This window comes from Sphaeramia orbicularis, unplaced genomic scaffold (assembly GCF_902148855.1).
Source record: "Sphaeramia orbicularis unplaced genomic scaffold, fSphaOr1.1, whole genome shotgun sequence".
NCBI lineage: Eukaryota > Metazoa > Chordata > Actinopteri > Kurtiformes > Apogonidae > Sphaeramia > Sphaeramia orbicularis.
The window spans coordinates 81669-93848 of NW_021941667.1; the positions used below are offsets into that span (position 1 = coordinate 81669).

The window sequence follows — 12180 nt, forward strand, 5'->3', positions numbered from 1 at the left end:
ACATTCAGCCAAATATGGTCGAAAGTGGGCGGGACCAGGACAATAATGTAAATAACAGGATCAGAACTCCTAAATACGATGACGCATTAAGGTTACAGAGGAAAATAAAAACACCTGTCACTACGAGAATAAAGCCAGAATATAATGAGACTGAAGTGGTAGTTTAAAAAAACTTCTTATTAACTGAGAATAAAGTCATAATATTTAAAGAATAAAGTCATAGTTTTAAAAAAAAAATCATTGTTTAACAAGAATAAAGTCGTACTTTTATGAGATTAAAGTCGTAATATTTTGAAAGTTCAAAAAAATTTCAAGTCTGGCCGACAAAAAAAAAGTCAACTCCAGCCCACAAAAGGTCAACTCCAGCCCACAAAAGGTCAACTCCAGCCCACAAAAGGTCAACTCCAGCCCACAAAAGGTTAAGTCCGGCCCACAAAAGGTCAACTCCAGCCCACAAAAGGTCAACTCCAGCCCACAAAAGGTCAACTCCAGCCCACAAAAGGTCAAGTCCGGCCCACAAAAGGTCAACTCCAGCCCACAAAAGGTTAAGTCCGGCCCACAAAAGGTCAACTCCAGCCCACAAAAGGTTAAGTCCAGCCCACAAAAGGTCAACTCCAGCCCACAAAAGGTCAACTCCAGCCCACAAAAGGTTAAGTCCGGCCCACAAAAGGTCAACTCCAGCCCACAAAAGGTTAAGTCCGGCCCACAAAAGGTCAACTCCAGCCCACAAAAGGTCAACTCCAGCCCACAAAAGGTTAAGTCCGGCCCACAAAAGGTCAACTCCAGCCCACAAAAGGTTAAGTCCGGCCCACAAAAGGTCAACTCCAGCCCACAAAAGGTTAAGTCCGGCCCACAAAAGGTCAACTCCAGCCCACAAAAGCTCAACTCCAGCCCACAAAAGGTTAAGTCCGGCCCACAAAAGGTTAAGTCCGGCCCACAAAAGGTCAACTCCAGCCCACAAAAGGTTAAGTCCGGCCCACAAAAGGTTAAGTCCAGCCCACAAAAGGTTAAGTCCGGCCCACAAAAGGTTAAGTCCAGCCCACAAAAGGTTAAGTCCAGCCCACAAAAGGTTAAGTCCGGCCCACTAAAAGGTCAACGCCAGCCCACAAAAGGCTAAGTCCGGCCCACAAAAGGTCAACTCCAGCCCACAAAAGGTTAAGTCCGGCCCACAAAAGGTCAACTCCAGCCCACAAAAGGTCAACTCCAGCCCACAAAAGGTTAAGTCCGGCCCACAAAAGGTCAACTCCAGCCCACAAAAGGTTAAGTCCGGCCCACAAAAGGTCAACTCCAGCCCACAAAAGGTTAAGTCCGGCCCACAAAAGGTCAACTCCAGCCCACAAAAGCTCAACTCCAGCCCACAAAAGGTTAAGTCCGGCCCACAAAAGGTTAAGTCCGGCCCACAAAAGGTCAACTCCAGCCCACAAAAGGTTAAGTCCAGCCCACAAAAGGTTAAGTCCGGCCCACAAAAGGTTAAGTCCAGCCCACAAAGGTTAAGTCCGGCCCACTAAAAGGTCAACGCCAGCCCACAAAAGGCTAAGTCCAGCCCACAAAAGGTTAACTCCAGCCCACAAAAGGTTAACTCCAGCCCACTAAAAGGTTAAGTCCGGCCCACTAAAAGGTTAAGTCCGGCCCGCTAAAAGGTTAAGTCCGGCCCACTAAAAGGTTCAAGTCCGGCCTACTAAAAGGTTCAACTCCGGCCCACAAAAGGTTAAGTCCGGCCCACTAAAAGGTTCAAGGCCGGCCCACTAAAAGGTTCAAGTCCGGCCCACTAAAAGGTTCAAGTCCAGCCCACTAAAAGGTCAAGTCTGGCCCACAAAAGGTTCAAGTCCGGCCCACAAAAGGTTCAAGTCCAGCCCACTAAAAGGTCAACTCCAGCCCACAAAAGGTTAAGTCCAGCCCACTAAAAGGTTCAAATCCGGCCCACTAAAAGGTTAAGTCCGGCCCACTAAAAGGTTAAGCCCGGCCCACAAAAGGTTAAGTCCGGCCCACTAAAAGGTCAACTCCAGCCCACAAAAGGTTAAATCCAGCCCACTAAAAGGTTCAAATCCGGCCCACTAAAAGGTTAAGTCCGGCCCACAACAGGTTAAGTCCAGCCCACTAAAAGGTCAACTCCAGCCCACAAAAGGTTAAGTCCAGCCCACTAAAAGGTTCAAATCCGGCCCACTAAAAGGTTAAGTCCGGCCCACAACAGGTTAAGTCCAGCCCACTAAAAGGTCAACTCCAGCCCACAAAAGGTTAAGTCCAGCTCACTAAAAGGTTCAAATCCGGCCCACTAAAAGGTTAAGTCCAGCCCACAACAGGTTAAGTCCAGCCCACTAAAAGGTCAAGTCCAGCCCACAAAAGGTTCAAGTCCGGTCCACTAAAAGGCCCCTTTAACCACACCCCATTTACCATAGCCCCTTTAACCACAACCTTTAACCACACCCCTTTTAATCACAGCCCCTTTAGCCACGGCCCCTTTAACCACAGTGCCTTTAACCACACCCCCTTTAACCCCACCCCCTTTCCCACCATCATGTCCAGGTCCTTTTCTTTCCCATAACTTCTTTACCTGCTAAATAAATCCCTGTGAATCTGTGGGTTCTGTTTCCACTGACTGAACAGTAACAGAACCTTCACTCCACCTCCAGTCCAGTAGGTGGAGCTACGAGAACACTTAGGTCCAATCGAGTACGATGACGTCATAAACAACAACTGACGCAGTTTAAGAGGATGAACGACGCTCAAATAGATCTGCTCCTTGTGTTTTACTGCAAATAAAACCATGTGATCTGCACAGAAAAGACGCAGACGCCACTGGGTCAAAGACAGAACGCTGCAAATGTGATCCACCAATCAGCACACAGCCCCGCCCACAAGAATTCCAGGGAATCAGAAAAGTCCAACACCCACCCACCCCCACCCACTGGGAACTTTAACCAAGGTCAGGGACATTCACCCCAGGGACCGGACTGGATCAAGTGGAGGACGGATTTGGTCCACGGGACACAGGTTTGACACCCCTGATCTAGAATAGAATAGAACAAAATAGAATAGAATAGAATAGAAATGGAATAGAATAGAAATAGAATAGAATACAACAGAACGGAATAGAATGGAATAGAAATGCTTTATTGTCATTGTACATTATTTCATATTATATAAATAAATCTAATATATACATATAATAAAATAAATAAAGTAACAGCATCAGAAAATTCGATGTAAAGTTATAAACAGATAAATCTTCCTCTTCTTCCTCCTCCTCCTCTTCCTCCTCAGGGGGCGGGCCTCCGCTCCATGCTCCACCCACCGGGGGAGTGGTCTGCTCCCGCCGGCTCCGGAGCGCTCCTTCCCGGCCAGCCTCCAGCTGTGAGCCGCCGTGCTTCCTCCGTGTCTCCGTGGGGCCTCCCGTCGTCTCCTCCCGGTGGAAGATGCTTCTCCTTCCCGCCGCTCTGCTCCTGTGCGCGGCCGCCCCGGTGTCCGCCGCCGCCTCCCGGACCGGACCCAAAGTCACGGACAAGGTGGGTCACATCTGCCGCATTCATCTGCACCGGAGCGGCCCCGGTGCGGCCCCGGTGCGCGTCCGCCGCGCGGTGCGTCGGTATGTGCGCGCGACCGGAGCGTAAATAATAACGGGAATACAGCACGTACGGACGGATAATGCACGAGGAGGGGACGGACACACACGGACACTTGTCTCCGTCCGTGGGTTTAACGGATCCTTCTAGAATATGAGACACGGACACGCGCAGATGCGCACGAGGATGAACACGTGTCCACGGAAGAGACTGAAAGAGATGAGCACGGACACGCGCACGGACACACTAAAAACACACACTAATAACACACACAATGACACACACAAAATACACAACGACACACAAAAACACACACTGTCACACAAAAACACACACACTGACACACAAAAACACACACTGACACACAAAAAAACCACACACTGACACACAAAACACACACAATGACCCAGAAAAACACACACCCTGACACACTTAAAACACACACACTGACATACAAAAAACCACACACTGACACACAAAACACACACAATGACCCACAAAAACACACACTGACACACAAAAAAACCACACACTGACACACAAAACACACACAATGACCCAGAAAAACACACACCCTGACACACTTAAAACACACACACTGACACACAAAAAAACACACACTGACACACAAAACACACACAATGACCCACAAAAACACACACTGACACACAAGAACACACAGTGACACACTAAACACACACACTGACACACAAAACACACACTGACACACAAAACACACACAATGACCCACAAAAACACACACTGACACACAAAAACACACACTGACACACTTAAAACACACACTGACGCACAAAACACACACAATGACCCACAAAAACACACAGTGACACACAAGAACACACAGTGACACACTAAAAACACACAGTGACACACACCATGTGTTTGATTGTGCGTCTGTTTGTATTAAAGTCATATTTAAGGAAATAAACTGGAGGAAAATTGAGTCCAAACCAATAAAAAGTGCATCAGCTGTTGTAAAACCAGGTGGAATCTGTTCAGAGACGTTAATATTTATGTCTGAGGTGTAATAGAGTAAATAATAAATACTGTAAATACTTAGGTGAAGTACCAGTACGTTGTGTCTGTACTTTTATACAGTACTGCAGGATAATATAACAGATATAATATATAGAATGGAATCAAATCTGTAGATACTTTGTGACTGCTGTTAATTAAATTCACTGGTTTCTGTGTTTTGTGTGTGTTGCGTTCAGGTGTTTTTCGACATCACAGTTGCGGGTCACGAGGTCGGACGCATCGTCATTGGTTTGTTCGGGGAAGTCGTCCCGCTCACCGTCAACAACTTTGTTGCCTTGGCAACCGGAGAGGTGGGATGTACATGAACGTATCTATGATAAAGTACTGATACAGTTTTGTATATCATATGTATATTTGTATATATATGTATTTAAATATAATATTTTTCCCATGAGTCAGTAAATACATACTGACAGATGTTGGTTTTGTTAAATAGAAATAAATTCACATAAGTTTAGATGTTTGTTAAACAATGTACTGTGTTATAATATTATACAAGTATAATATATTATTAATTAGATTATTTTCTCACTTTATCCATTAATTGTTGGTTTTGTAAAACATCTGAACACAGACACAAATTAAAATGTGATGAATTGGAATATTTTTGTCCATGATTCGATGATGAAAGAGACAAAAACTGGACAAAAACAGAAGAAACTCATCCTGATCGAAGCCTTTTAGTCTCCTTTTATTCTTAAAAAAACTTTAAAATGTTTCCATTATCAGATGAAAACCCTCATTTTTAGGACGTTAATGATCTGAACGGGACTGTTTTTCTTCAAATATCGACTCGTCTGCAGCTTTAGTTCAGTTTGAGACGAGGTTAACACAAAGTCCCAGCTGCTCCTGAACTCATCACCTGAAAAACACCACTAATAACTCATCCATCCCATAATATCCCCAAACTGATTATCATGGTGTAATAATCCTGTGAGTTGGTTTTATTCATATGAACATGTGCGTTTGTTCTGCTTTTAATGCATGTTTGTGTGTTTTTCTGTGGTTTTCGGTTCTTAATAATGTGCGTTTTATGGGTTTTTTCTCTTTTTTGTGTTTTTTTGTTTGTTTTTTTTCGTGCACAGAAAGGTTATGGCTACAAAGGCACAAAGTTCCACCGAGTCATTAAGGATTTTATGATCCAGGGAGGAGATTTCACAGCTGGAGACGGAACCGGAGGTCGGTCTGAGATCACATTAAACAATAATAATGATAATAATAATAATAATAATAATAATAATAATAATATGAAAACGTGTTAAAACAGGCAGCTTTAATGACACTTCACCCTTAAACATCGACTTCCGCATGAATTTTCCGCCACATTTAACCTTTTTTTAAGTGCTTTATCATCATTTATTCTAATATTTTCCTCTGTATTTTCCATTGCATCATATATTTTCTATATTTAATTCACTGATCATGTAGATGTTCAGTTAAAACGCTTCAGATCATCTTCAGGATCCTGTTCAACTCTGATTCCATATGTTCAAACTGTATTTAACAAGAATAACTCCATTACTTCATTAAAAACTACATCTTTTTTACTTAAATATGACGTAGAGATTCACTGTAGAATATTTACTGAATTAAACACAATGAAACTGGACTGAATGTAATTAAATAAAACTATAAAACTGTACAAACAGTGACATTAAACACTAGAAAACCCTAAAATGGGGCTTTAATTATTATTATTGAAAAAAAAAAACAGTAAAAATCAACAGCTTTAACGGATTTATCTGTGTGTGTTTTTTTCAGGTCACAGTATTTATGGGACAACATTTGCAGATGAAAACTTTAAACTGAAGCATCTCGGAGCTGGATGGGTGAGTTTACGAAAACACACAAACACACAAAAAAGGTAAAAAAAAAAAAAAAAAAAAAAACTGCTAAAAGACACAAAAAAAAAAAAAAAAAAACAAAAAAAAACACTAAACACAACACCCCCCATACAAATACACAAAAACACAAAAAAGATAAAAATGCAAAAACACACAAAAAAAGACAAAAACGCTAAAACCCAAACACAACAGGAAATGAGTCAAATACATGTTGAAAAATAACCAACATCTATTTATCAGAGATGAATTAAACACATCATATTTTCAGAATCACATCCTGGATTCTGTATTTGGTGTTTTACTGAAACAGAACAAAAATCAACGTAATGAGGAAAAATGTGGAGAAAATCACTACAAAAAATTCACAAAATAGTCAAGAAAAGAAACAAAATTGAACAAAATAATCACAAAAATGCACTAAAACACTAAGAAAAAAAATAATGATCAAACACTGTAATTAAAAAAATATGCAAAAAAATAATAATTATCGCACAATGTGAAATGATGATGACATTTTTTGCTAATTTTTTAAAAATTCACTACTGTTCATTTTTTGTCAACATGGTCAGCAATTTTGTAAATTTTTATTCATTTCATTGATTATTTTACTCATTTCTCATACTTTTTTTTTTGGTAAGTTTTGTTCCTTTTCTCAATGATTTTGTTCAAATTCTTTACTATCTCCATATTTTGTTAAGTGTTGTTCATTTTATTGATTATTTTGTTCATTTTCTTGATGGTTTTACCCATTTTCTCTTGATGTTCTGTATCATGTTAATTCTTATATCATTTCCGTTTGTATGTTGATTTTTTTCCCCTCATTTTTTATGAAGGTTCTTGACTATTTGGTAAATTTTGCTCATTTTGTTGATTATTTTGTTGCTTTTGTCAGTGATTTTATTAATTTTCTTCCTTATTATGATTATTTTGGTTCAGTTTCTTGTTCATTTTCCATCTTTTATTCATTTTTTGTTAATTTTTAAAATCTGCTATTGTCCATTTTTGTCCATCTTTATTAATTTTATTGATTATTTTATTCATGTCTCATTCCTTTTTGTCCATTTTTATTAATTTTATTGATTATTTTATTCATGTCTCATTTATTTTTGTTCATTTTCATCTCACGCCTCTACTTTTGCATTGATTTAACAGCATCATGTTACATTACCCCCGCCCTCCTTATTCCGATTCATTTAATCTATTCGAAGTGTCTTGTTTCTGCATTGTTGTACACATCTCTCCTATTATGTTGCTTCTATTTTAGTGTTTTTACTTACATCTTGTATCCTGCTGTTGTGCCCTTTACTTGTTTGTCAAAGCACTTTGTAAACTTTGTTTTAAAAGGTGCAATAGAAATAAAGCTATTATTATTATTATTTTTGGTTCAGATGTCGTCTTATCTTTTCTGTTTTCTGCTCATAACTGTATTAATCTTTTAGTATCGATGCTAATCCATTGGTCTGTGTTACATTAAAATGGTTCCTACTGTAAACTACTGGACCTGGCTTGAACAGGTCCCAGTCTAAACCTGGTTTTGGACTGGACTGGTGGTCCTGTTGTGTTCATACCTGTGTGTGTGTCGGTTCCAGGTGAGCATGGCCAACGCCGGCCCAGACACCAACGGATCGCAGTTCTTCATCCTCGCCGCCCGGGCGCCGTGGCTCGACGGGAAACACGTGGTTTTTGGGAAAGTCCTGGACGGAATGGTGGGTCGGATCAGAACTAAAACCTGTGGAGAACAAATGGTAGATTTTATAGGATGAAGGTTTCAGGTAATTGATCGGATTTTAGACGATCGGCTGAGTAGAAAATCTAACTTGAACTGTTTTTCCACCTAATTAGTGTTCATTTTCTCCTTTGTAGATTCAAGATTCCATTTTTATTTGTCATTTCAACATCTAAAATACACAGAAACAAAACACTGGACTCAGGTCCTGATTGTCAGCAGCATTTAGTAAATACTATAAAATACTGATAAGAATACTAAAATACTGATAAAAAACAAATAAATAAATAAATAATACCCCCCCCCACACACACACCAAGTTCTAAAGCTTAGAAAGCTTAGAACTGAAGAACCATAAGGACCAAATTAATCACTGACACCTCATTTAAAGGTAATTAAGTGTAGTTTCAGAACATTGGAGCCGTTTTCAAACAGGGCTATAATTAATGATGGAATGGACCGGTCATGTGACCTCATGACACCAAACAGGAAGTCCTCTTAGCATCCATCATTATCCAGGTGATTCTTTCAGTAACTCTGTTTTGTTGCTCAGGAAAACTGTCAAATAAATTCAGTCTACGTTCACACAGCAGGTCAAAATGTAACAATTTGGATTTTGGAGTGAAATCCGATTTTTTTCTGTGTTGGTTCATATTCACATTAAATGTGACTTCTATCAGTTTTGAGACTGAACTGAATGTGACCCTGAAGTGACCCACATGCACTAAAGAGGTCCTGAAGTGACCCACATGCACTAAAGAGGTCCTGAAGTGACCCACATGCACTAAAGAGGTCCTGATGGAATACCAGACCACGCAGACACACACTGTGTTTACAGAAGGAAATATGGTTCTCTTGACGGTCGTTGCATTTCGATGACGTAAAGGTCGGATAAATGCGACCTGGACGTTCAGACTGAAGTCACATTGGAAAATATCAGATTTAGAACATGGTATGTACGTGGTAGTTTAGGTTATTCACATTTTAATAATGCAATTTAACTTTCACACTAAAACAAAGAGAAACAATTGGATAATAATTTATACGTTATTATTTTATTGGTCCACTTCAGGTCACATGACCTCTGAACTCCAGAGACTTTGACAGCTCTGTTTGATCCTGAACCCGGTTGTGGCTCAGTCCCGGTGGTCTTCATTGGTGTTTCTGACCTGGTTTTGGTTTCTTTTCCAGTCCGTCGTCCACACCATCGAGCTCCAGGACACCAACGACAGAAACCTGCCCAACACCGAGTGTGTGATCGTCAACAGCGGCCGCATCGCTGTCAAGGAACCCTTCATGGTGGAGGTGGAGGGTTGGTAGAAAAAAAACAAAAAACAAACAAACGCAGGAGAAGAAGAAACTATGGTTACAATATGACACAGATCAGTCAGAAGTCCATCAGGAAAGACGACTCAGACACTTTTATTTAGCACTCAAACAAGTCAATGATAATAATAATAATAATAATAATAATAATAATATGATTTTATTAAGTACCAGCTGTGCTGCCATTACAGGATAGTATCAAGTACTAAAATAAACTAAAACAGGAGTTTAAGTTTTTGTAAAGTGTTAGCGTTTCTGTCTTAAATGACCTCTGGAGACAAAATAACTAAAAACAAAATAATCATAATAATTTGTCGTGCTATTCTTTTCAATTGTTCGTCATTTGTTGAGAATATTTTTGACTGTTACTAAAGTCTAGTTATATTAACACTATTTAGGTTTTAGGTTCAAATAAATCCTGATATTTAATACACTGCACTGGCACTACCGTAGCTACGCCTTCTTATGCTAAAATGCTAACACACTAATCACTACCTGATCTGTACCAGAAACATGATTTACTCCACCCGTGATAATACTAATTCATATCACTAGTATTTAAGTAAATTTTAGCAGAAAATCGATATAAACCTCACCTTTGGTTGTATTAACATTTTTACAAACTATAGGGTTATATTTTAAATCAAACACAACAATAGCTAGCCACCTAACAGCAGCTAGTATTCACTAGCGAGATAACAGAAGTGAATAGTATCAAAGTAATAGAGGCTAATGTAGGCTAGTGAGATAACAGCAGATAAGGCTAGCTAGCAAGCTCACAATAGCTAATATTAGCTCGGAACCTAACAGCAGCTAACATTGTCTAATGAGCTACCAGTAGCTAGCATTATTAACAACCTAAGAAAAATAGAAATTACAAAATAAGTGACAGTAAAATCCTAAAAGATTCAGGGATATTGATAAACATTTATTTTTAGATCTTTTTAAATTTAGCTAATCTGTATTCATTAGCCTCATTTATGAGACACAAAAGAAAATATGTATTTATTTGATAAGATTAGTTGAAACCTTGAATTTCGTAGCTAACATTAGTGAGCGAGCTAAGCAAAATGGAAACTACAAATGACAGTAGATTCTGGGATTTTGCTAAACATTTATTTCTAGACCCTGTTTTTGAAATTTATAAATAATATTTAGCTAATCTGCATTCATTCAGCATCATTTATAAGACTCAAAAGAAAAATGTGTATTTATATGACAAGATTAATTGAAACCTTGTATTTCATCATCAGGAGAACTGAATATTAATTTAATTAAATATAGAACTTTATTTAAAAATACTGGTGACAGTAAGTAGTATTTTCACAGATATAGAATAACTTAGCACAGATTGAGTGTTTTAGCAACGGAAAACTTATTTAGGGCCACGTTAAAGGCTTCGTTCCTGTAAAGTTTTGTATAATAAATGAGTTAAGGTTTTATTATTATTATTATTATTATTATTATTATTATTATTATTATTGGCTGACAAACATTTTGCGTCTTTAATAAAACCCACTAAAGGACTTCTGATTGATCTCGACTGTATGCAGATGAAAACTAATATAAGTAACAGATATTTTACGTATTTATCAAGAGAACATATCAACTAACAGATGTGAAACAGTTGTAATGTGTCAGAGACATGACCACTAACAGGAACACCGATGAAATTAACATGAATCTGTGGTAAATTAACATGTGTTAGCCTAATGACGCTACCTGGGTTTAACGACCGAACGTTCGACTCCTCATGGACGTAAAACAGTGGATAATATTTCTGTTCTTCCAATGACCTTTTACGTCGGATAAAGACGTTAATTGGTCACTTCTCAATGTTGTAGCAAAAACATATTTAAAGTAACGGTTTATTTTTGTCTCCAGGGAATCATCAGCCTTAACATTTGCGTAGCAGTTAGCGCAAATATGAACAAAATACAGTATTTATCTGAATTTACCATTTAGACAATAAACATTAACACTCATTTACAATAAGAAAACACCATTACATGTAAAACACACGTCCATAAATCTTCCATTTATTCACGTTAACCTCATTTATAGGGTTCACTGTGCTCATGCTAACGTTTCTTATATTTATATCACGGTGACAGTTTTTATCGTCTACACCTGGACAATAAATAAACAGGTAAATTTACATCATCAGGCACAAACCGGACGTGAATTTCTCATTTGCGTCTATGCTGTCAGATATATATCGTGAAAACTTGCACTGAGATAAAAATATGTAGCTCATCATTCGTCTCTTGTTGCCAAATTATTCCTCATTGGCCAAATTTTCTTGCACTTCCTATGCATCTAATACTTTAATATCCTCATTTCAGTAAGAAAATAAAATATGCAAATAAAAAAAACACAAACATGTAGCAAGTGTCAAATGCCATCAAAGCACTTTATCATTTCTTTTAAAAAAAGTCATTTTTACAATATTTTTCCATCATAAAAATACAATTTCCTGTGCGATGAGGTGAATTTTCAATGTTTGCAAAAATATTGTGAACGCGTGCAAAGGAGAGTTAATAAAAGAATCCATGGATATATTAATATGTCATTGACTATTAATGTTTGGTTTCATTTGTTTAATAAAATGATGAAAATCACTGATGTTCTTTATATTAATGCAGTGTTGAATCTCTTAAACATA

At 38.4% G+C, this 12180-nt stretch overlaps 2 protein-coding genes across 2 annotated transcripts in view; both read left to right on the forward strand.

Annotated features, from left to right (window-relative positions):
* Window positions 1–2997, forward strand: part of LOC115416759 (putative histone-lysine N-methyltransferase PRDM6) — a 39656-nt gene extending 36659 nt beyond the window's left edge. Inside the window, exon 4 of the mRNA XM_030130619.1 lies at window positions 2780–2997. Coding sequence (XP_029986479.1) covers window positions 2780–2997 — 218 coding nt within the window. The remainder of the gene's footprint in view (window positions 1–2779) is intronic.
* Window positions 2998–3307: 310 nt separating this feature from the next.
* Window positions 3308–11881, forward strand: LOC115416760 (peptidyl-prolyl cis-trans isomerase C-like). Its single transcript, XM_030130620.1, has 6 exons — window positions 3308–3503; window positions 4796–4909; window positions 5705–5798; window positions 6381–6448; window positions 8053–8169; window positions 9381–11881. Exons 1-6 carry the CDS (start codon window positions 3414–3416, stop codon window positions 9507–9509), a joined length of 612 nt encoding a protein of 203 aa, XP_029986480.1. The 5' UTR covers window positions 3308–3413; the 3' UTR covers window positions 9510–11881.
* Window positions 11882–12180: the final 299 nt, after the last annotated feature.

Bases quoted from the DNA above. Each gene is read 5' to 3' on its own strand.
- LOC115416760 (XM_030130620.1), top strand. From the start codon at position 3,414: ATGCTTCTCCTTCCCGCCGCTCTGCTCCTGTGCGCGGCCGCCCCGGTG. The intron at 3,504-4,795 runs GTGGGTCACATC...TGTTGCGTTCAG, and splicing joins GACCCAAAGTCACGGACAAG to GTGTTTTTCGACATCACAGT. The intron at 6,449-8,052 runs GTGAGTTTACGA...TGTCGGTTCCAG, and splicing joins AGCATCTCGGAGCTGGATGG to GTGAGCATGGCCAACGCCGG.